Source organism: Botryllus schlosseri, chromosome 2, assembly GCF_051294905.1.
Source record: "Botryllus schlosseri isolate E-star chromosome 2, Bs_hap1, whole genome shotgun sequence".
NCBI classification, from domain to species: domain Eukaryota; kingdom Metazoa; phylum Chordata; class Ascidiacea; order Stolidobranchia; family Styelidae; genus Botryllus; species Botryllus schlosseri.
The window spans coordinates 23,554,280-23,575,400 of NC_137237.1; the positions used below are offsets into that span (position 1 = coordinate 23,554,280).

The 21,121-nt window shown below is 37.8% G+C and overlaps 1 protein-coding gene across 17 annotated transcripts in view; it reads left to right on the forward strand.

Moving 5' to 3' along the window:
• LOC145434229 (uncharacterized) overlaps positions 1-20,188 on the forward strand; it is a 43,605-nt gene extending 23,417 nt beyond the window's left edge. For 3 of the 17 annotated variants that reach the window (XM_080311564.1, XM_080311570.1, XM_080311576.1), the window contains 23 exons: positions 66-151; positions 252-369; positions 2,743-2,829; positions 3,211-3,378; positions 5,052-5,124; positions 5,190-5,291; positions 5,562-5,699; positions 6,384-6,508; positions 6,598-6,703; positions 7,069-7,126; positions 7,380-7,512; positions 8,348-8,816; positions 9,321-9,475; positions 9,562-9,689; positions 10,055-10,164; positions 10,222-10,354; positions 10,834-10,899; positions 10,962-11,074; positions 12,044-12,282; positions 13,123-13,261; positions 18,264-18,314; positions 19,247-19,386; positions 19,980-20,188. In XM_080311564.1, coding sequence (XP_080167690.1) covers positions 66-151; positions 252-369; positions 2,743-2,829; positions 3,211-3,378; positions 5,052-5,124; positions 5,190-5,291; positions 5,562-5,699; positions 6,384-6,508; positions 6,598-6,703; positions 7,069-7,126; positions 7,380-7,512; positions 8,348-8,816; positions 9,321-9,475; positions 9,562-9,689; positions 10,055-10,164; positions 10,222-10,354; positions 10,834-10,899; positions 10,962-11,074; positions 12,044-12,282; positions 13,123-13,261; positions 18,264-18,314; positions 19,247-19,386; positions 19,980-20,000 — 2,958 coding nt within the window. In that variant the 3' untranslated portion in view covers positions 20,001-20,188. The remainder of the gene's footprint in view (positions 1-65; positions 152-251; positions 370-2,742; positions 2,830-3,210; positions 3,379-5,051; positions 5,125-5,189; positions 5,292-5,561; positions 5,700-6,383; positions 6,509-6,597; positions 6,704-7,068; positions 7,127-7,379; positions 7,513-8,347; positions 8,817-9,320; positions 9,476-9,561; positions 9,690-10,054; positions 10,165-10,221; positions 10,355-10,833; positions 10,900-10,961; positions 11,075-12,043; positions 12,283-13,122; positions 13,262-18,263; positions 18,315-19,246; positions 19,387-19,979) is intronic. The other 14 variants (XM_080311569.1, XM_080311566.1, XM_080311565.1 and 11 more) reach the window with 14 other exon arrangements.
• The last annotated feature ends 933 nt before the right edge of the window (positions 20,189-21,121 follow it).

The following is a 21,121-nucleotide window of genomic DNA, read 5'->3' on the forward strand; positions in this document are numbered from 1 at the left end:
CTCTCTGCTATGGTCACATTATTGTGACTCGGATGGATTAATATTACAATCAATTTCTGCCACAGCCATCGTCAACTGGTCACGACGATGCTAAGCCTACGCCTAGCCATGGAGCGAAACCGATTCTCGACAAAGCGCCGAAACCTGTCAGGTTGTAACTCCTATACTTTTCTTTCAAAGTGTATCAGCCTATTTGAAGTGACATTATTGGCTCTGGACTTCCTTCGCACTAATTTGAACTTTCTTAACAGATATTCGCAAACAGCGGGTGGTAAACGGCGTGAAGAGAATAATCCAGCAGTCAGTGTGGGCACAACGCCGCAAGCCACCGCTTTCCACGCTGATGACAACGCCCGGGCTGCGAAAAAAGTTGGTATTCATGATATCGGTAGATTACTGTTTTCAAACCATGCCATTCCTTGTTTCCGTTAACGATCACTTGTTAGAATAGAAGCAGGCAGACAATTTATTTTACAATAATTGCAATTAAAACACAATACATTTTGCAGCCAGAGATCCCGATGATCTTCTAGTCAACTGCATTGAAAGAGTACGAGTTATGCTATAATATCCTAGAAACTGTTTCTTGTATCTAAAATGATCTCAAATTGAAGTAAAATAGCTACAGGCCGAACAGCTGGGAAGAAGTTGGAACAGCAACAGAACCAATAATAGTAGTAGACAAAATAACAAATTTACAGCAGAGGGTCAATAAATATACTGTAAAAGTTGGCCTGTCACGGAAATTCGTTACATCATTACAGCAGACTAGATGGAAATGCAAGAAAAACTGGCTGACAGAACAATTCAGTGAAATATCCGTCACCCCAGTACAAACCAGCTGGAAATTCAACATCAATTGAATATTGTCACTCATTTCACCCAGGCTTCAATGAGGTGCATAAATACTAGATGGAAACGTAAGGATATCAGGTCGGCAGAACAATTCAGTTCAGTCATGTGAGGGCTAATTCGAACCCAGCAGCAATATGTAGCCTAGAGCCAGTGTTGTTGGTCAATTTTAACACCGACTTCATGTTGTCACTCATTTCGCCCAGGTTGGAATGAGGTGTGGCGCCACCAAAGCGACCTTCGTTCAATTCAACCCGCCCCACAAGTTACTCAACGGCCCGGTGATCATTCCCCATCAGCACCCCATGACTCATCGCAGACCGAGGAAAACTCAGCCGTTTCAGCTGACGACGGGTTATGCGCCACTACCGGCGTGCATACGAGCCAAATCCGTTGATGCGAGTCAGCACGGCCCGATCGAAGATCTGTTCCGAGTGTTCTCGTCTCATTTGGACTTTGCCGTCTCCGATGAAGAGGACGTGAAAAACGGAAAACGCGACGCGATCCCGAAAAGACATAAAATTCAACTTTCCCCGTCGCTGCTCAACATGATCGCGCAACCCACGACGTTCGGCGACGATATCAACATCGAGGAAATCATGAAGTATAAATCGAAGTTTAAAAAGGGCTGCGGGCATTTCCAGAAGAAAACAGCAATGTCGGGAGATGAGCCAAATCCTAAACAGCTACCGCAACCAAAACCCAACCTGCCTCAAAGTATTTCTAAATCGTCCGCTAGAAACTCGTGGAGTGGAGGTAAAACTTTAAAATCAGACAAGAAGGGCTCAAAAACCAAGCTGCAGATCGATTTGGAGACACTACGGGCCTCGAGACACTCAGCTAGAAACCGTGCTAGCGTCGGCGAACCGATTCGACCACGTGAAGAGATACGAAAGTTAGCCGCCGCTTGCGACAAGAAAAGAAATCAAATATCGTCTGCGCCAAACCGACCGTTTAGCACGACCGTGCGAGCACTGAACACGATGGCTTCACCAAAATCGACCATTCGGCCGCAACCTCCGGCTGAAAACGTCCAGTTATTCTACGACCATATCGACTTCCAACAGACAGAGTCGTTTATGTCTCTGCCAAAAACTGTCAACGTGTCGACTTTGAGGGCGGACGAGGTGGACAAGTCGCCGAAAAAGACGGTCAACTTCCTGCTGACGAAGCCATCGAAAAAGATCGCCAAAAGCAAAGTCGATAAGATAGAAATTTACGAGCCGAAATTAGCGCTGTATTTTTCAAAAGACTGTAAAGCAGATTTGTAGCAATGCGAGAGTCGTAGTTACGAGTGTGGAGGGGTAGGAGCAGCGTTAGCTCGCAGCGAGGTCTCTCATCTGAGCGACTTCATTATCGAGTCTTGTTAGGCCAAGATGGCAGGATGAAATTACTGAGCTGTTATATTATAGTTATAGGCTTTTACAAACCAGAATCAGTATATCAGGGAACGAACATTTTATTGCTGATACCTTTGAAAATATACACTCCCTTGGGGTTCCGCATTATTCCTGTTTTAAGGACTCAATCAGAGGCCAATGTTGAAACTAAATTGTCCTTGTAAGATCTGTTCTGAGGACTAGGCAGAAGTGTTGACCTTAGTCACCAGGTAGCTTAAAGTCATGACCTGCACATTTTTGTCATCTACTTCTAGAATTTTAACTCATAATTTTATCTTTGTCCTGAAAATGGTATGTGGTTCATACAACCACCCAAAACAATTTAGGGTTAGGTTTAAGAACCCCTACCCTAGATGCATTCATGCACAGCACAACCGTTTGCACTATTCAACAAGCTTCCAATGTTGTTTGTATTTCCTAACTGAAGCTTTACAAAACCATCAAGCGTCTTACATTTGAAGTCATTATAACTAGTGACATTTTTTTACAGCTCAACTCTGTATCTATAAAGTACTTCGAACCCTTGGTCGGAATTCTGACCATTCAAAATCTTGATCGGCCTCACACAACCAGTAGAGTTGAGTAACAGCCACTTTGTGTACTGCACCGCATGCGTGTCTCAATTAATTTGTGCACATGTCAAAACCAATCAATGTTACCAAGCTAAGAGATTGATCATCCTGTTCATCTTTACACAAAAATTCATTCGATTTGTGATATTTAATTAATCATTGTGTAATGTGTATCCATTACAGAGTCACTTCATTATGATGTGTATTTTGTATTGATTGACGTGCTAGTCAGTTAGTAATCGATCAATGACATATTGAATGTTATACAATGCTTGAGATCCTATGAGCAAATTGCTAGCATTCCAAAGCAGTGGTGAATCTGCTCCTGTAGATTATCTTAATTTACTATGCTTCCTAATTAAAACATTATAATTTCCTACTTGGAGATCCGGCATCCCCCGCCTTGGAAAGTAGGACATCACGATCCGGATAAGAAAGCCGTATTCAGCCTTTTGCCAACATCACAAGCCGTGGCATTCGACAGTAAACCGCCACTGCTACCACAGGACCACATTTCCAAGCGGGAATTATCTTTCAAAATCACACAGCGCAGGGTATTGCTTGCATGGATAGCACGCCAGATAGTTATTTCAAATCAAAATGTCGGGATAAAGATTGATTATACAACGTTAAATCAAAGCTGGTTGCATCCATGTTGATTTAATAACCACTTACAATAGTTATATGCTATAATTAGTTTGAATGATGCTTGCTGTAGATCAGGGCTTCTCAAACTATGAATTGACCTCATTTGAGATCAGAAAAATATTTGACGTCGCGAAGCATACATTGCTAAGTCATGTTTGTGTATTTTTCTGAATTGTTTACAAGACTGATCAGTGGTCACGTCACCATTGAATTTTTATGCATTTGCTTTGAATAACTTGGCTATTACTCTCTATTAAAGTTTTGACATCGTAATGCGCTCTCAAAACTGTATCCTCATGACACTTTTGCATTCGAGTGTAGGTTCTTGTATATCCCAGCAGTATCCTATTCATTATTTAATTTTGATTTTATTGTACAGTTGGTTTCCAGGAAGCTATGGCTTGCATGTGTGTGTGGTGAGCTTTTACCGATATTGCAGTAAACATTTGCCCAAGAGATACAATACGGGCCCTAGTATTATTATTATTATAAATATTTACGCTTTTTGTAATTGGGTATTTTTTCATGAAAATAACACTTGATATTAGCATTGGCACGTGTTTTTCTTTAAAGGACTTTTTGCATGTCGAACATACCATGCAGTGGTGCTATTCAAAATTTTAGCCAGCCACTTCTGTCACAAAAGTCATATTTTCTGCTGATTCTGTTACAAAAAGTCATTGGCAGTAACTAGTAATGCTAACTGGTTTGCTGATCTCATAAAATGTCATCAGACTATTCTATGGAATTGGTGCGAACTGACTGAATCCTGCCAATGACTACATCTATATGCTATTGATAGTGTTCCCTATTGTGAAGTCGCATAGAAATTGTTTTTTTATAAATGGTGTGTCAAAGTTAAAAAGTTTGAGAAGCCCTGCATCAGAAAACCTTATCAGATTATTCCTGTAAAACAGATCAGTCATGCTAGTGGAGATGTCTAGAAGTAGCTCAGGTATGTGATTTGGTAGCTACAATTTATCAAATATCATCATCTCGCTCTATTAATTAACGATAAAGTTCTTTCTCGGTCATTGGTGTGATTTCAATCTTTAATTTTAATCGAGACTCGGCAGATTAAACAGCATTTGACTTGGGTGTATTACACCATGGCAGACAACCCTTGCTTTTGCTTGGAGAGTGGCATTGTGGTCAATTATAATTATCTAATTTTGATTTGTATAGATGTCAAGTTCCACTTTCTGTCTTTGATAATGACTGATTGACACTATTTGTGATCACCAGTCAGTCGATTTAAACTGACTAAGAGTCAATCACACTTTACCGTGGTTCAAAGGATATCAATTTATGTACTGGTTGCTGAGTCCCATTATCTGTGTATATCCTATGCGTAATAAATTCTGTCAGGTTCTTGGGTTTCCAAACCTATTTTTCATTTCGGCTTCCTTTTGTATGCTGACCGTTTTCAAAATTCTATAATTTTTTAAGGGAAGTTGCATGTGAATTGCTTCTCTTCTATTGAGCATGGTTATTTCTGTTTTTATATTTTATAATTCTTTAACAAGTGAGATTCTTTTGGTTTACATATATTTTCAAAAGTACTGATTTTTTTATTCAGTCCGACTACCTTGAAGCTCTTACAACAGCATACATCCGAAGCGGTGTTTTGATGGTACCCGATAAAAAGAATGGTATGTAATAAACATTGTAGATATTTACGATGCCGGCAATACCATAGCATGCTATTTCATTTTAGCAGCGTCTGATTATTCCATGCGCTATACAAATAGTGTTGGAAAAAATAAAGAATCAAACCCAAATGTGCAATATCTCACCAACAAACTGGGTGATTTGACAGGTTAGAATAACTTTCAGCTGGGAACATACAGTCCATCCTTGAATTGTTCTAATGATATTATTGTAAAGTTTTAAACCTCAAACTTATTCTTTACTTTCATAGTGCATATTGATGAGAAGTTTTCCAGAAATATTAATATTTGATAATTGCACTCTGCTTATCATTTGTTGGTTGTTACTTTCACTAACAAGGATAGACTGCTTGCACCCAGTTGACTTTCACCACGCCACTACCACTATTTCTAATACATATCTTTACTCCGAAATTTAGTTGAATCTGATTCGGAAAATGACGCTGAGCCACTGATGCGGAATGCTGCTTGTCAGTGGTCACCCCAACCAGATTTGAATCAAAATGTCGATTCCGACAATAAATCATGTGATGATGCAACAAAAGAGGCAGTTTTAGGTTCCGTACAGAGTTTTGGATTATCATAGCTCTTGGGTGCTCATCTATCTTCTCACTAATATTCAATCAGAGGCTTTCAGTTGCTTTACAGTGGGCATGATTGTCATTTCATATTTCTAAGGATCTCAAATGCCTTCCATGTCTTGTAACAGCAGTATTGTTGATCTGCTGATGAACTTGTTGTATCAGTCGGGTACTTCCTCAAATAATATGATATTGTAACATCCATTTTATAAGTTCAGGCATTGAGAATGGATAACAATATTCTTGAATCACATTTGCTTGTGAGGTTTTTATAGTGTAGTGAATATTTTCTATATATTTGACTCACCGACTAGTTCCATCACCAGTTCCTACATAGATTCTCATATGTGTATATAGGAGAAATACTTATTTTCTATACAAAACTGATAAGCCCTGATATCACTGGCATGCCATAGTTTTAGCAATAACCTTGACTTAAAGATATAGTTGTGTAGTAAAATGGTTAATGATCATCAAATATTTTGTAGTGATTGTTGTTCTAATAGTTGCTGTGATCTGAGTTTCTATCACCTTTGCATGCTATTTTATTACAGAGTGACTGATTTCGTAGATTTCATTTTGTGTTTGGTATTGCCTGGATTGCGTTTTGTTGTAAATATATCATACCAGATTGTAATTATGCACTTCTATATTATGTAGCTGAAGAACAGTACGAAATTCTGAGGAGGTCTGCTTTGCGACGCCAACTATCTCCGGCGCAACAACGAATTCTGGCACAAAGACATTTGGCCGCTGTCGCACATTTGCAACAACGAAAGGAACAGGTAAATAGTGTAGAATAGTATTGAAATGAGGAAACATCATATCAACGTCATAGATCACGTCGCTAAACCGACATTTTTCTGTGGTCCAGGCAACAACAATGTCTCATCGTCCAGTTATCTCAGCAACTGAAGTACGTCGTGGTAGTGGGACACCGCTAAAACAGCACCCAAACCCCTTTGAAGCAGATGAGCTAGGTATGTATAAACTAAGATTTTTATAATTGTTGATGGAAGAGCTTAATTGCTTACACACCACTCCTGATACATTGATGAAACACAACAAAGATTGATATCTCTTTTTGCAGCATAATTTTATCTCTTTAATCACCAGTACAATAGATTTACTGGATCCAATCTTTCTTGGGTATCATATGTTAACCTTATTCCTCCACTACCACCTGACGATTCATTACAATCACCCTAACAATGATATGAAGTTGATAAAAATCTCATCTTTCTGTAATTCATATCTAATCATGGCAAGCTACACTATGCTTTATGAGTGCTGATCAAAACTCTGTTTTCTTGCATGTGCTATCTCATAATCACACAATATCCAGGTCAGTCAGTACCACATTCTCGTTGTGCATCTGCTACATGGAGGCAAGACACTGTGAGGTATGGCTCTTAATGTTAAATCTGTTTAGTCTTGAAAATTGTGCATGCTGGAATATACGATACTTGCTCAATTTCGCCTGGAAATTCCTACTTTTCTGCATGCGTAATCTCATACCATGGCATGACTTCTTTTCGATGTCATATCACGTATTTCAGTTAATGTAGGAAACTTCTATATTCCATAATTCCCATGATATCCCTGCATTTGTGATGTGGGTAAGTGGTAGGGGGTAATTCGTAATTGATTGTTTAGGAAAATTCAGGCGGCACGATCAGCAAGTCCTCCTAGCTCAAATGAAGCAGCAATCCGATCCAGTTCAGCAAGAACTATCACTACCTCAAATAAAAGTGCAGTGCCTTCCTCTGATTCGACATACCCCTTCCAGGTACTGAGATTTTAATGGAATACCCGTTCGCAACTCGTTATCTGGGATACGGAATGTGTAATTAGTATGATAAGGCACAGTATCCGTGTGCTTGAAAATGAGTCTAGTATAATTGAGAGTAGCAGCAGTCGATTGAAATTGATTTTAATTTCAATACCAGCATGATGGTCATGATAGTAGCTGATGATAGGAATATTTTCTAGATGTGGTCAAAAGTATTCGATAATATTGCTGATGTAATAATATAAGTAATGTTCTAGGCCTCCACTCAAGTACAAATACAAATAATGGCTTTCAAAGGGGGTTAAAACTACTTCATGTAGAATTAGAAAAGAGAAACAGTAGAAAAGTACGTGGTTTAAAAAATTACTTTGTGACAATTTATTTATAGTCCTTGAGCTTCCCTATTACACGATCTCACTGACACATTTGGCTATAAATAGCTCTAATTTCAAAGCTATATACGATGGTCATGTTGATGATGCAGCACACTTCGGCATATAATACTCATAACATACTACTATTCATAACAATGATGCTGTTCCTATCAAAAACGACTTTATAGCTGTTACAATTTTGAACACAAGCAATTTACCTTTAAAAATGTTTAAAGGGAGGTAATCTAAAACTGAAGTCGCTTATGTAAGGATGTACTCGAATCAGGAAATTTTATTGCCACTCTCAGAAAGGAACTAATCAATGTGTTCATGTTTGTTTGGCATGCAGTTGGAGACCCGTGATTGGTATCATAGTTGAATATTTTATTATATTACCTTATTCATTGTAATTACCAATATTTCTAGATTTCTATTTATTGTCTGGTTATTATTTTCAGAAAAGTAGAGCTTTCGATTCCAGCTCAGACACACCAGCTGCGGACAAAAAACTGACTTCCGATACTCCGTCCGAGCAAACACTTAGTTCAAATATACTTCCAAGAAATAGACAGACAATGCCTAATAACTCTGAAGGCTGTAAAACTAGTAGTGATAATATATCAAGTATATCCTCATCTATGCATTCCCATGGTATGGAAGTCGACAACAAAAACGTTGATGACTCAACTTTTGGTGAGCAAATCGCGACAAATGTACGAAACGCGGGAGTTATTATAAAAGAAAAGCCCGACTTGGGTCTTGGAAGGCTGAACAATCCTGTCATAGAAACTACAATTACTGACGATGTTAAGTCATTTGAAGAAGTTTCTGCTACAATGCCAAATGAAGCCATTGAAGATTATACAAAGAAACCTACGCCTCAAGATATTGCAGCAGCTATTGGCATCAAATCGTCAATTGAAAAAGGTTAGTCATATGCCTCAACATATATATAGTTAATTTTGACTCTTTATAGTTTTGTTGGGTCGATCCAAAATGTGGCGTATCATAGTGCTTGATATGCATATGCATTGAGTAATTGGTTGGTGTACTGCACTGAATATTGTTACTAAAACTAAATCAATTATTGTAGCATACTTTATCTAAGTTAGAGGATGTTTTGCGTGCCTTAGATCAAGATTATACAGCAGATAACTCTTCATATTTAAAAGGCTTTCAATTGAAATAAAGAGGTAACTTTACTATGAATTTAACTTCAACAGAAAGGTGTCAATTGATCTCGTGATCTGAGGCACAGGCTAGTATTGATGCTAATGTTCATACCTGATATAATTTAGAGACCAATGGCTAACTAACTAGTACCTGTCTATACCGTTCTGTATCAAATTAAAACAGTAGTTTGTGAGAAAAAGTATACGATTTTATCTGTGATTGTAGCAAGATCCCTCTAAGGATCTCTCTCGATTTCAGCAAAAACCATTGCAGCTAATTCGGTATTTGGAGAATTGCTGGATACCACTCTTGACAAAGGCCTCAAAGAAAAAATAGCCCCAAGAGAAGTCGTGATCAGTCCAGGACAACGGGTGAGGATGAAGCCAAATAGTCAAGCCTCCATTTTAACAAACGTTAGTGTTAAATGTTTTTAGTTGCTAATAGTAAATCGATAACATTTGCTATAGATTATTTATTTATATTTGCAATTCTACTACAGGATACTTTCGGATCAAATGAAGTTTCGATGGAAAAAATACCAAAGCAATGGGGTGGCAAGAAGCAGCTTGTAGTATTAGATGTGAAAGAAGCGAATTCTCCAGAACCAGTGAAGCGTGACAGACCAAGGTTCATTTCTGTATAACTTCAATGACACTCACATAGGATGCTGTCATCGTGTATTTGAAATCTTACAAGCAAATCTTATGTGCACTCTCCAAGTTGTAATGTTACTTTTAGCTAATGAATGAATGTATCACGCATTCTCATGTAAGGCCAATAATATCTATGACAATATATTAATTATGACGTAATTAAAACTGTCTGTTTCTACACTCACGTTCCTCTTCTGATAACTTACTAATCCATCAAAGGATGCCATACAATATCATCTGGCTTTTGAGACTCGCAATTTTCGACACGATTTACAGTGCTCTTACATTTCTACGAGGTTCGCGATCCTTTGATTACACAAATGTTTTGTTCGTTTTCAGAGCGTTATCAGGAAAAAAGAACCCACTTTCAAATGTTATTGCGGAGGGTCACACTAGCCGCGTCCGAGTGAAAACCTATCAAGGAAACGGTGACACTGAAACTTACTTTGGTAGATTGTCTGCTTGCTATTACCTGCTTTGCAAATAACCAAGTTATTTACGTGTAGGCATGTCTGACCAAGTTGGTATGTCAGGCAACATAAAGCATGGGGAAAGGGTACCTCCAGTAGTTGCAAACATCGCCGAACTGAGGCGATCGTTAATGGGACAAGGACGTGACGGAAAAGATGAAGAACCAAAGTATACCAAGCACCTACTTTATAATATTTCGAACTTGGTCACTATGTTCATATAACTCTGCTGTTGTCTTCGGATATTTGTGCTTGTTTGAATTCTATACCTGGTTGGATTCTGGTTAGAAATTGTGTGGAGCGATAGCCGCTTATTATACAAGCTTCTTTTGCTCAAATAGTTTTGTAGATTTGCTTCATACTCCACGTCTGACCCGACTGAGTTTTGCAAATCATAAATGACTAAGAGCTCAATTTCATGGCTCATGATCAAACAGGTTTTATGATTTCCAAAGCATTACTAATTTAATATTTAATATATGAAATGTGTCCACTCGTTTCGACTTTTCCCTCCCTTATTTCTGGCTTAAGCTGCTAACAGTGAGATCTGACTGTGTTTTACTGTGCTTATGACCGCTGTCACTTCATACTGATGATAGCTAGACAAAAAAGACTTTTTCTCGTCATTTACGCATTGCATGTATTTAGCATCAAGGGAATCCCTCCCCCGAACTTGGCAAAGCAGAAGAATACCACCGAAGAGAAAGTGCAAAAGTAATTGCAGTTATCTATGCAATGATATCACGCCCGTTGCAAAACTTTATTTCTTTTTAAAGACGTCGTTCAATCAACTTACGGCCTCGCGCACACACTAGATTTGCAGATTCGATTTTTGAAGATCCCGCGCAGCAAATGATGAACGGAGAAGAAAATTCCAGAGTGGAATCAGGTACAGTGCCCCACAATAAAGTGGGAAATTATATTTTCAACAATCGCGTTACTCAGAGGTGGTCAATAACGCAGTACTTTTGCTTTTTGAAGTACTCAAGTAGGTTTCGCCTATTTGCACTATTTACTCAAGCGTTTCTGTTTTTGGACTACTTCCTCGCAGGCCCCGTTCCACTTCTATTTGACTTTATGTTTTAGGCAGACCACAATTTGGATTTTGAGAAGTTAGTATAAGTTTTGGGATAACTTTGCCTCATATTACTGAGTGAATTACCCTTATCACGATAACTGAATATATTTTCGAAGATTCTACCTATTTGTAGTATCCTTGGCCATTTTGCATTGATCATGAAGGTGAAGTGGAGATACATCGTGCAATTTCGAAGTTAGCAACATGTATTGGATACGTACTGCTGTTGAATACCGCCTTCCTCTGTGCATATGACAAATATATTATACAATATTATATGTGTTTTTGCATGTATGTATTGTACTCAGTCACATGGTCACGAAAATTATTTACGATTTATTTTTACTAATACAATCAGCATTTATTTTATATTGCATCGATCTATCTATCCATCCGTCCATACAGCCATCCATCCATCGATATATCTATCTATCTATCTATCTATCCATCTATCTATCTATCTATCTATCTATCTATCTATCTATCTATCTATCTATCTATCTATCTATCTATCTATCTATCTATCTATCTATCTATCTATCTATCTATCTATCTATCTATCTATCTATCTATCTATCTATCTATCTATCTATCTATCTATCTATCTATCTATCTATCTATCTATCTATCTATCTATCTATCTATCTATCAAGCATATTTCTGATATGTCTAGAAAATTCCTACATCTACTTGGAAGAAAGTAGTAATTTTTGATGTTACTTCTACTTCCGTAAGAGTAGCCACACTGTCTACTTTGACCACCTCGGGTATTACTTACAGCGTCCCTTAACCATCAGACCAGTCACGGCAATGATTCGACTAAATCTTGTACCGGTAACAAAGTAGATGGGGAAATAACGGACGCGCAAAAGAGCTCGGAACGAAAAGGCAGGAGACGCACACCTCCCAATCACCGTAACACTGAAAACGCTACTCGCCGAGAACACAACTCGGGTGAAATCGAAGAATATGTTGAAGAAAAATGGCCGACTGCAAATGAGATCAGGACGTACTCACAGGTAACTTTTCGAGGAAATCATCTTATATTTAAAAAAATCACATATACTTTGAAGTTTGATCACTTTTCCTGTATGCTGCTAAGAATGTCTAATACAATTGCGAAATGCAGTTTCATTGTTTAATGTGGCCCGATGAAGTTTGCGAAAGAACAGAGATGGTCAAAGTTGTTAGCGTTTCTACTCAAGTAAAGGTAGTAATTTCGAAGACATGTCAGAACTACTTCAAGTAAAGGTAGACAATGAATATCCGAAAAGTAATCAAGTAATTTCTAAAAGTATGTTTTGTCTGCATTAGGGTTACGATATTTTGGAATCGGCAAAGGAGTACACTTTTACCAACACATAAAAGTTAGTTGACCGAAATCGAAAACAGCTGATTTTGTAATATTTAGTAGAAATCTTGTGATGTTGACTAAAAAATCAACTGGATACGGAGGACATATGGTAACCCTAGTCTGTTTATATGTTAACCGGAGGTGGCCGCTTTCTAAATAGCATGGGGCATGTTTGCAAGTAGCCCAAAGTGTTCAATGACAATTTAGCTACAATTTTAGTACATATATCAAGTTTTCTTTCGCTCACAGTTGTTGTGACAATTCCACTCATCAAAAGCGATGCAAGCATAACACAAAACGACTTTCTACTTCACAAAATCCGAATTGTAAAAAATAAATAATTTTGCGTAAAAAATTGTTAACTAAAATTGGAAGTAGTCAAAGAAGCACCCACTTGAGAGTAGACAAAACCTGCTCGATATTTCGAAAAGGGAGAAGTACCTTGTTACTGTCCGGCGACCAGTCTACCTCTGCAAAGGAACAATAATATTCCTGTTCATTGCAGGGTAACGCCACCATCGAAAAACTTAATGATCACTCTTTGACGAGTATCAGATTTGGTGCAAGAACTAGTGAACACACCAGTCGCATACGAGAACAATGGATTGACGTCCACCAACGGCAGGTTGTGCCGTCCTCCATTAGTAAGTACATTATTGATATCATTGACCGGCAGTTTGCATGGTTATTACTAGGGCCATTTTTATATGACCTTAAAAAATCAATTATATGACTTTATTTTTGGGAAAATAAGACTTTATATGACTTAATGCGAAAATCGTGTATTTTTACATGTAACCAACGTCACTCATGGAACTGACGAGTAAAACATGAACAACATAACAGTAATACACATCCATTTTTATTTTAAACCACTTTTGAAGTACAGTTTCATGTAGTGTAGAATGTTGGAGTCTTTAAAGTTACCATTTGGACGTAAAAATGACTTTAGTAAGGAAAATGAGCGCTCCACAGACGCTGATGTTTGTTGACACTTCTGCAGTTTTGCATACAGGGCTGGTGAAATGTCTTGTCTTTGTAGCTCCATAATTTGTTTCACATCGTTTTTGTGCAATCGCTTCTTAATGTAATTTTTGAGCTAACGCGGATCTTTTCCGAAATCGAGGGCATTTAAATCAGCAGAGCCTCTTTGATAGTGTACGTACAACTTTCCATTTTCCGTATCAAGTTTGAAATATGGTTGTAGTGGAGGCATATTTCTGTTAACTGACTCGTCAACTTTGGATCGTTCACTGAATCTTTGACGCTCTTTACAATAACTCCTTCAGCTTACCATGCGTTGACTATTTCCTTCACTTGTGAAAGTCTCTGAATTTCAAATTACGTCCCACTTCAGTGCACAGCAGTAAAACAGATCGCGTAGCAACACAATGCAATGTGTGACCTCATAATGCAATGTGTGACCTCATAGGTCTGCGACTGTAATGTTATGTAGGCTAACCTTACAGTTTGCCTTCGCTCAATCAGAAATTGCCTTACTTTCTTAGTGCGTAATTGCTTCAATTGACACTTTTTATTTAAAGTATACAACAATATGACTTTATAACTCAAATATGACCTAACCAGGAAAATATGACTTTATATGACTTCATAACTTTCTTAATATACCCCTTATGGATGCGATTTTTACGTTAAAATTGATTTCACGACTTACTGATGCATAGAAAAAAATATGACTTTAATGACTTTAAATGACCCTAGTTATTACTAATTACGTAGTAACTTACTAGCTATTACCAGGGCATGATATGGTATGGCATGGTATGGTATGGAACGCGTTTTCCATACTTCCATACTTTTTCCATACTTTGGCAGTTTTGCCAGAACCATGACAATAATCCTACTTTCGATTTGTCAAATTGATTGCATACCACAGAAAATCGCTCGCTGTCAATGTTCATATCTCAAATTGTTATTCATGACTCACCCATTCCGGTCGACATCTATTTGAAGACAAAAAAGTTTCGCGACACGCATATGAATGAAAATAATATTATTGATAACACTGGTCAACACATATTTTTAAGCAGACAAAGTAAGAGTGGTTTTGGGGGTTCTGAAGGGCACTGATTACGAATATGAACTTAGTTTTTCAAGTTGGCTCTTGTTGTGGAGATAACCCATGGGGCTATTTAGACCAAAATCTCCCATTTTCGCGGTAAAGACTAGATATAAAATCGACTCAGTCGTACTATAAAGTTTATAAATTCAATCTGCTTGTTATTTTTACACACAGAAGACTCTTTTAAATCAAAATACAGCAACAACACTATATTTAGGGGTAACTGATTTATCATAGTAACAGACTTTCACGGATATCATGTACATAAATAAACTCCAGTCATGTATATAAGTATTTAGCTAGATACTCAAATAACGTGGCATTAATTCAATCAGTTTTACGTCAACCACCTATTATAAATTTGAAATAATGAGTTGGAATATAATATTATTGATATATTTTAAATCACAATTGTTTTTTGTTCGATTTTCGCCTGTAAGCTATTTAGTGCAGTTTCTCGAAAAGTTCCGGCGATGGTCTGGCATAATATGTTCAATTGTTCATCTCCTCTCCACTGATATCTTCATTTTGCTGTTCTGATGTCTTGATAGAACCTCTCCCCTTGCTAATCAACAAGATAATCAGTAAATATATCAAGATGACTGAATAGGAAGTGAACTTTTATGGTCATGTTTGTGCTCAAGTTTTCGATATGCAGATACGAATTTTCGGACCTACTGTTTGTAGTTGGTTGCTTTGTGATCATCTAAAAAGTTTTATTTACTACATCTTAGGGAAAATTACATGCAGTGAACTCCTTCCTAATGGGAAATTGGAATCTTTCATCGGTTTTCGACTATACCAGATACCAGATTTAAGCTTTTCGTTTCAGAGGGTTACTAGGAATACCCACTTTGTTGCCTCAACGGAAAATTATCCATTTACCAGTCAAAAGAAATGAGACGCATATGAGTATTGTAGTCAGGCCATTCAAGGACAAATTTTATAGTTTTTTACTCCTCTTCAATCTTGGTAGAATGACCAATTGATACAGGAGAATATGTATTTCCGTTGTGCAAAAGTACAATTGTTAGGCTTGACACACTGCTTTTTTGACAGACAAATATTTCGCATCATGTCATGTTAATATTGATAGAATGACTGAGAATGACATGAGGGTTCTTCATATTCAATTGGCTATTTATGCGCAGTATAAAATTAGAAAAAAATATGTTTTCTTCCTAGCAAGCGAAATATTTAAGGGTAAATACAGTAATTTTGGGCTTTTTTAGGGGTATAAATATCTTCTGACGAAGAGCCAATCTGACAAAACTAATGTGATATTCGTAATCAGCAGCCTCAAAAACCCCAGAAACGGCTCTCAGATGTTCTGCCTAAAAAATTTATTTTTATTTTGTTGACCAGTGTAATTATTCTAATTTAAATATCATCAAAATGAATGATATTCGACCGCTGTCGCGTTACAATGTCATTTCGCTTATCGTAACTTCCACTACGTAAATGACCAATGGAGTTTTAAAATCGTGGACTCTGATAATGTAGAAGTTACATGAATATTTTTATCAATTTGTTGAACTTGGAAATAATTGTCTGCACTTTGGGAGGATGATCATCACGTAATATCTATTCGACGGAACCATCATTGTAATTCAAAAATATGTAGCTTGTCTTGGAGTGACGTTACGATATGCCGGCCTACATCACGCATTGTAACTTCATGAAATCTGGTTATTTCTGATATAATGTACACTGGACAGCGGACACCCTGATGTTGGCTAATGAAGCTAATGAGTGTGACCCACAGATTGATGGGTAAAATGGACATTTGATCAGCTGTCGCAAAATGATTGTAGTGATGTAAAATTATATTTAAAGATATATTCTAATGCAATGGTTTCCAACCGGTGGGGAATTCCACAATTGTGGGGAATTTAGGGCTTCTGTTTGAGAATAGACTCACTTGGAAAACAAATTCTTTACATTATTAACCTCGATTATTAAACTTCTGTATGAAATGCCGATCGCATCTCCAATATTACTTCGCTCATTTGCAATTCAGCAATTCGTATTATCAGTGCCTCCAATTAGCGAGAATAGATTGGACAGTGACACGCAACCTCCCTCATATAGGTTATTGTTATTCATTCGTATGCGAAATGGTGTCATTGAAATCACATGGTTCATTATAATAAAAGTTCATTTGTATACGAATATGTATTCACGGGAGATCGTGGAATCGCTAATTGATAGCATAGCCGGACTTGTTACTGATGAAATGACATGTTTCTTACCGTTCGAGTAATAGTAGCGGGCGGCAGTGTAGGTTATGGTGGCTTATATCTACCATACGCATAAGTTATTCAAGACCAGGAAGTTTATCTGACCCATGCAATATATTCGGCATTTACACATGTAAATTGATGCTACCTTGGTACATTTGAAAAAACTTCGAACCCTTTCTCTTTTCTGTCGGCTTACCTCACATATGCATCATTTTACTGAGACGCAACATTGCATTTATGGTTACCAGTTCACTGCTCATTAAATTTATTGCGTCTGTTCCATTCTGGGGGTCTTAACTTTCACCAATAGCAAGTCTTTACAAAAGAAAGACTTACCAAATTTAATTGGAAGAGTAATTTTAAAGTGTAGAAAGGTTGGGGACCTATTTTATAATTTGACAATACCGTTTTTTATGTAATTCTGTAGATGATGTTACTGCTAGCAGTGCGTTACCACATAGATTTACATGTCGTGAGATTCCATTGTGATTTCCAAGTAATCCCGTGTGTATATATTATACGTTCCTACATAGCTGACGATACATGATATAAAGAAACTGGGGATATCATTGTTGCATCAGGGCTGTTGAAATGGGTGATTTCATCCAAAATAATTTGAATATCAAAACGCCGCAACATTTCCACACATCAAAAATAGAGTATCACTTGAGAGGTTGGTCAAGTTGCGAAAGTATGGAAAAAGTATCAAATATGGTATGGAAAATTGCCAAGTATGGTATGGAACAATTGGGTGGGTATGGAGTATGAAAAATTCCGATTCCATACCATACCATGCCCTGGCTATTACTCAATTCATTGTGACTGTTGCTCTACACTTGCATATTAATTCAGTGTGCTGTACAGTGTACACGGTTCGTTTCAATTTCATTGTATTTTGCAGTATCAATAGTACTCCTCAATAATCTTCGCAAGACCAGCGGACTTCTTGCTATCTTTTCGTAGTATCGGAACCTTGAGATGTTTTGACAGTAGAAAGGTTTAAAAATATTAACATTTTTCCACATTCACGCAAGACTCGATCTTCGTGTAAGCAATCGGCCAATGCCTAAGTTGTAGTGTGTATTTGTTTTTGCCTTTCCGTATGGTGATCATGCAGAAAGATATGATATCTCTGGAAACCATGCAATCCTGTACACAGCGACCAGTGTTGACGATTTTGCTGTTCTGCCGTTGCCGAGTACTCCTAACATTACCGAAATTCCTCGTGTTTTTGCGATTCAATTGCGACAACTTATTGCTGTAGCTTTTTGTGAACTATTCAAAAACAGCTCATTTCAATCAATTTTGTGAATTATATAGCGGGAAGAGGATCAAAAACGAACAAAGGGAAACAAAAACAACTTGCTGAGTGTAAGTTATAACCTAAACAACGATTTTCAACCATTTTTGCGTGGAAGTTAAGCGAAATATTACATACGCCATATCGTACTGTGGAATTCGTGCCATATGGTCAATTAAATGTTGGGCATCACTTGCCGTTCCATCCACTTTTAATATCACCACTTATCCACACATTATATCTAATTGGGCTAGATTGAAAAGCAAGGAAAACAAACACGATCTATGCGATTGTAACGGGCAATTTTAACGATACCTTTCAATAATTTACAACTGTATTTGAAAATATGTCGCTTTCTTTGAGACATTGTGAAACAAACATTGAAGAATTGGGTTGTTTGGTATATTTATCCACGGATTGGTATTGTCACGATTGAAAAAAACCAGAGAACCTTCCTGATTATTATCCAATGTAATGTAGAACCGTTAGTAGCATGTATGATTGTATACATGTAGGTCTATCAACAGGACAGCTTTATCTTAAGGAACTCCAATTACACCAACATCCGATTCAACGTATATTTATTTTATCGATACTTCGTTCTTAATTGCGTTCTAGAATTCCAGCTTCTCCAACAAATTGAAAATATATAGGCCTACTTGTGAAAGGTCGTTATCACCAAGACACATTTGAGACCGTCTACAAATATGCCGTGACCGTGTATTTTTCAGCTAATATTTGATCACGTAGCGTGTCATGTCCGTCATCAGTCATGTATCATTTCATAAATGATGACTTTTGCATAAGTGTGGTCGCGTAAAATTCCACTGTTCATACAACATTGATATTGTGATGTCATTTCCAGTTTGTGCTAACAACAAAACGACGTTAAATGGGCTCTGATATTATTTGCTAATAATTCATTCTGCGTGACTCGTGCCTTAATATTTGTCAGCTACATCGTGTATGTTTTTGGCGTTTACAAGAATCCCGTATTTTCCAGGCAATAGGCAAGACATGCTTTCCATGTCATCGGTGTCCTTGAATATCGAAGGCGATATCGATGAAAAACTGTGCGCCACCACGCCGGCTCTTGCGAAACGACCAGTCCCGCCGATGTTGAGATATTTGAGCGCCAAACAGGTATGGTATTCAAGATGCCACCTGGCTCGGAATTCTATTCATATCCGTTGTTCAGGGCTTGACTTGAGAATATTTCTTTGCCCCAAAGAGTTCTTCTTCAAAATAGCCTTATGTCTCAAAACAAGGACTTACTGAAAGTCCAGGATTTCAGCGCTTTCGCGTGTTGTGACTCTGTGGGTTAATTGATGGAATTGATGAATTCAGCATGTCTTATTGCAGACGTTGACTGATAAAAAGGTAAACACTGTCTATAGCGGCCTTGTGATCGTTTTTGCATGTCGTCGCTAGGTATTGTGTGCAATAATATAGGCTATCACTTCACTGAAATGTAGGGTTGGAATTAGCAATATGACGTCACGTGAAGTCATTAGGTTTACACTCGCTTTCACACAGAGCCTTTCAAAAAGCTTCGCGTTCACACGAACCTGAACCTTTCAGAGGTTCACACCATACATATCCTACGCGCATTACTCCTAAGCGCCGAATTCCTTCCATACAGGAACCACTGAGACAGACAATGTCATCAATTATAGCATTTACGGTACATTAATTGTAGTTCGTTTGGTGTAACGACATAACACCAATTATTCCAGACTACGAAACGAAAGTGGTGAATCCGTCACGGCTACAGTTGGAATTTCAAATGCCAGAATTCTCTCCATGCAAACGTTGATCCAACCCAGATGCTACATGTCTTCCGTCAACGCAATATGGACGTGGATCTCTTCCGTTATTCTTGCATTTCAATTTTTGTTTTCATTTCATGCTCATGGTACAGACGAAATAAATATTTTCTATCATTCATGCGTACCCAGTTCTTCTGTGGAGAGATCAGTTATTGCTGCGCAGGGTATTCTAGGTTGGGTATGGGCCGAAAAGTATGCTATATTCATACTTCGGTGTGTACTGTGTATGCCTCAATATTGCTTTTTATTTGAAAAGCTGCGTGTTTAAATTTAATTTAAATCTGTCGTTTCTGTCATTTAATGGGGTATCGCTATCTTGTTAAGATTTTGAAACGAAAAAATATGGAATGGTATATGCTCATGATAATAATTAAGCGGATATGTGACGCAGATAATGTAACTAATTACAACGTTTAGAGTTGCGTGCTGGATACGAGCGAAACGCTTCATCGAGCTTTAACTTTGTAAGAATGCCTAATCCATGAGTGAGTGGAATGAATGCCTTTCAGTACAAGGTATTCCTTTGTGTAAGTACGACAATCTCTCGCCAACACAGATTCTGATTGCATGTTACGAAAACGCCCGCGTGTTTTCTCGCAATTCACGTCAACAACTATACAGATATGGACTGAACTTTACGATACCGAATAAATTAGGTCCCGTGAAACTTGAGAAGGGTGGTATAGCAAGCTCTAGTCTTCTGTGAAAAATGGTTAAATAGTACATTAAAAGTAGGCCTACCTACCATATCCAGTATCCACACGATAATGAGTATAGCCTTCTTGTATTAATCGGCTGCCTAACATTTGAGCACGAGTTGCAATGAAAACTGACAGTTGAGCAATGAGCATGCGACTCTTTCGCATGTAACTTTATTACCACAAACCCGACCCCGACATCAACGCGAACCTATTCCTTACCCAAACCCTAATCCAGTGGTTCCCGACCTTTTTCATCTCGTGCCTCCCTTGGCCGAAATTTTAGCCAAAATTCCCCCCTTATGATAAATCTGCCCGATGATTAAAAATGGTCATTTTTACCGCGCAAAC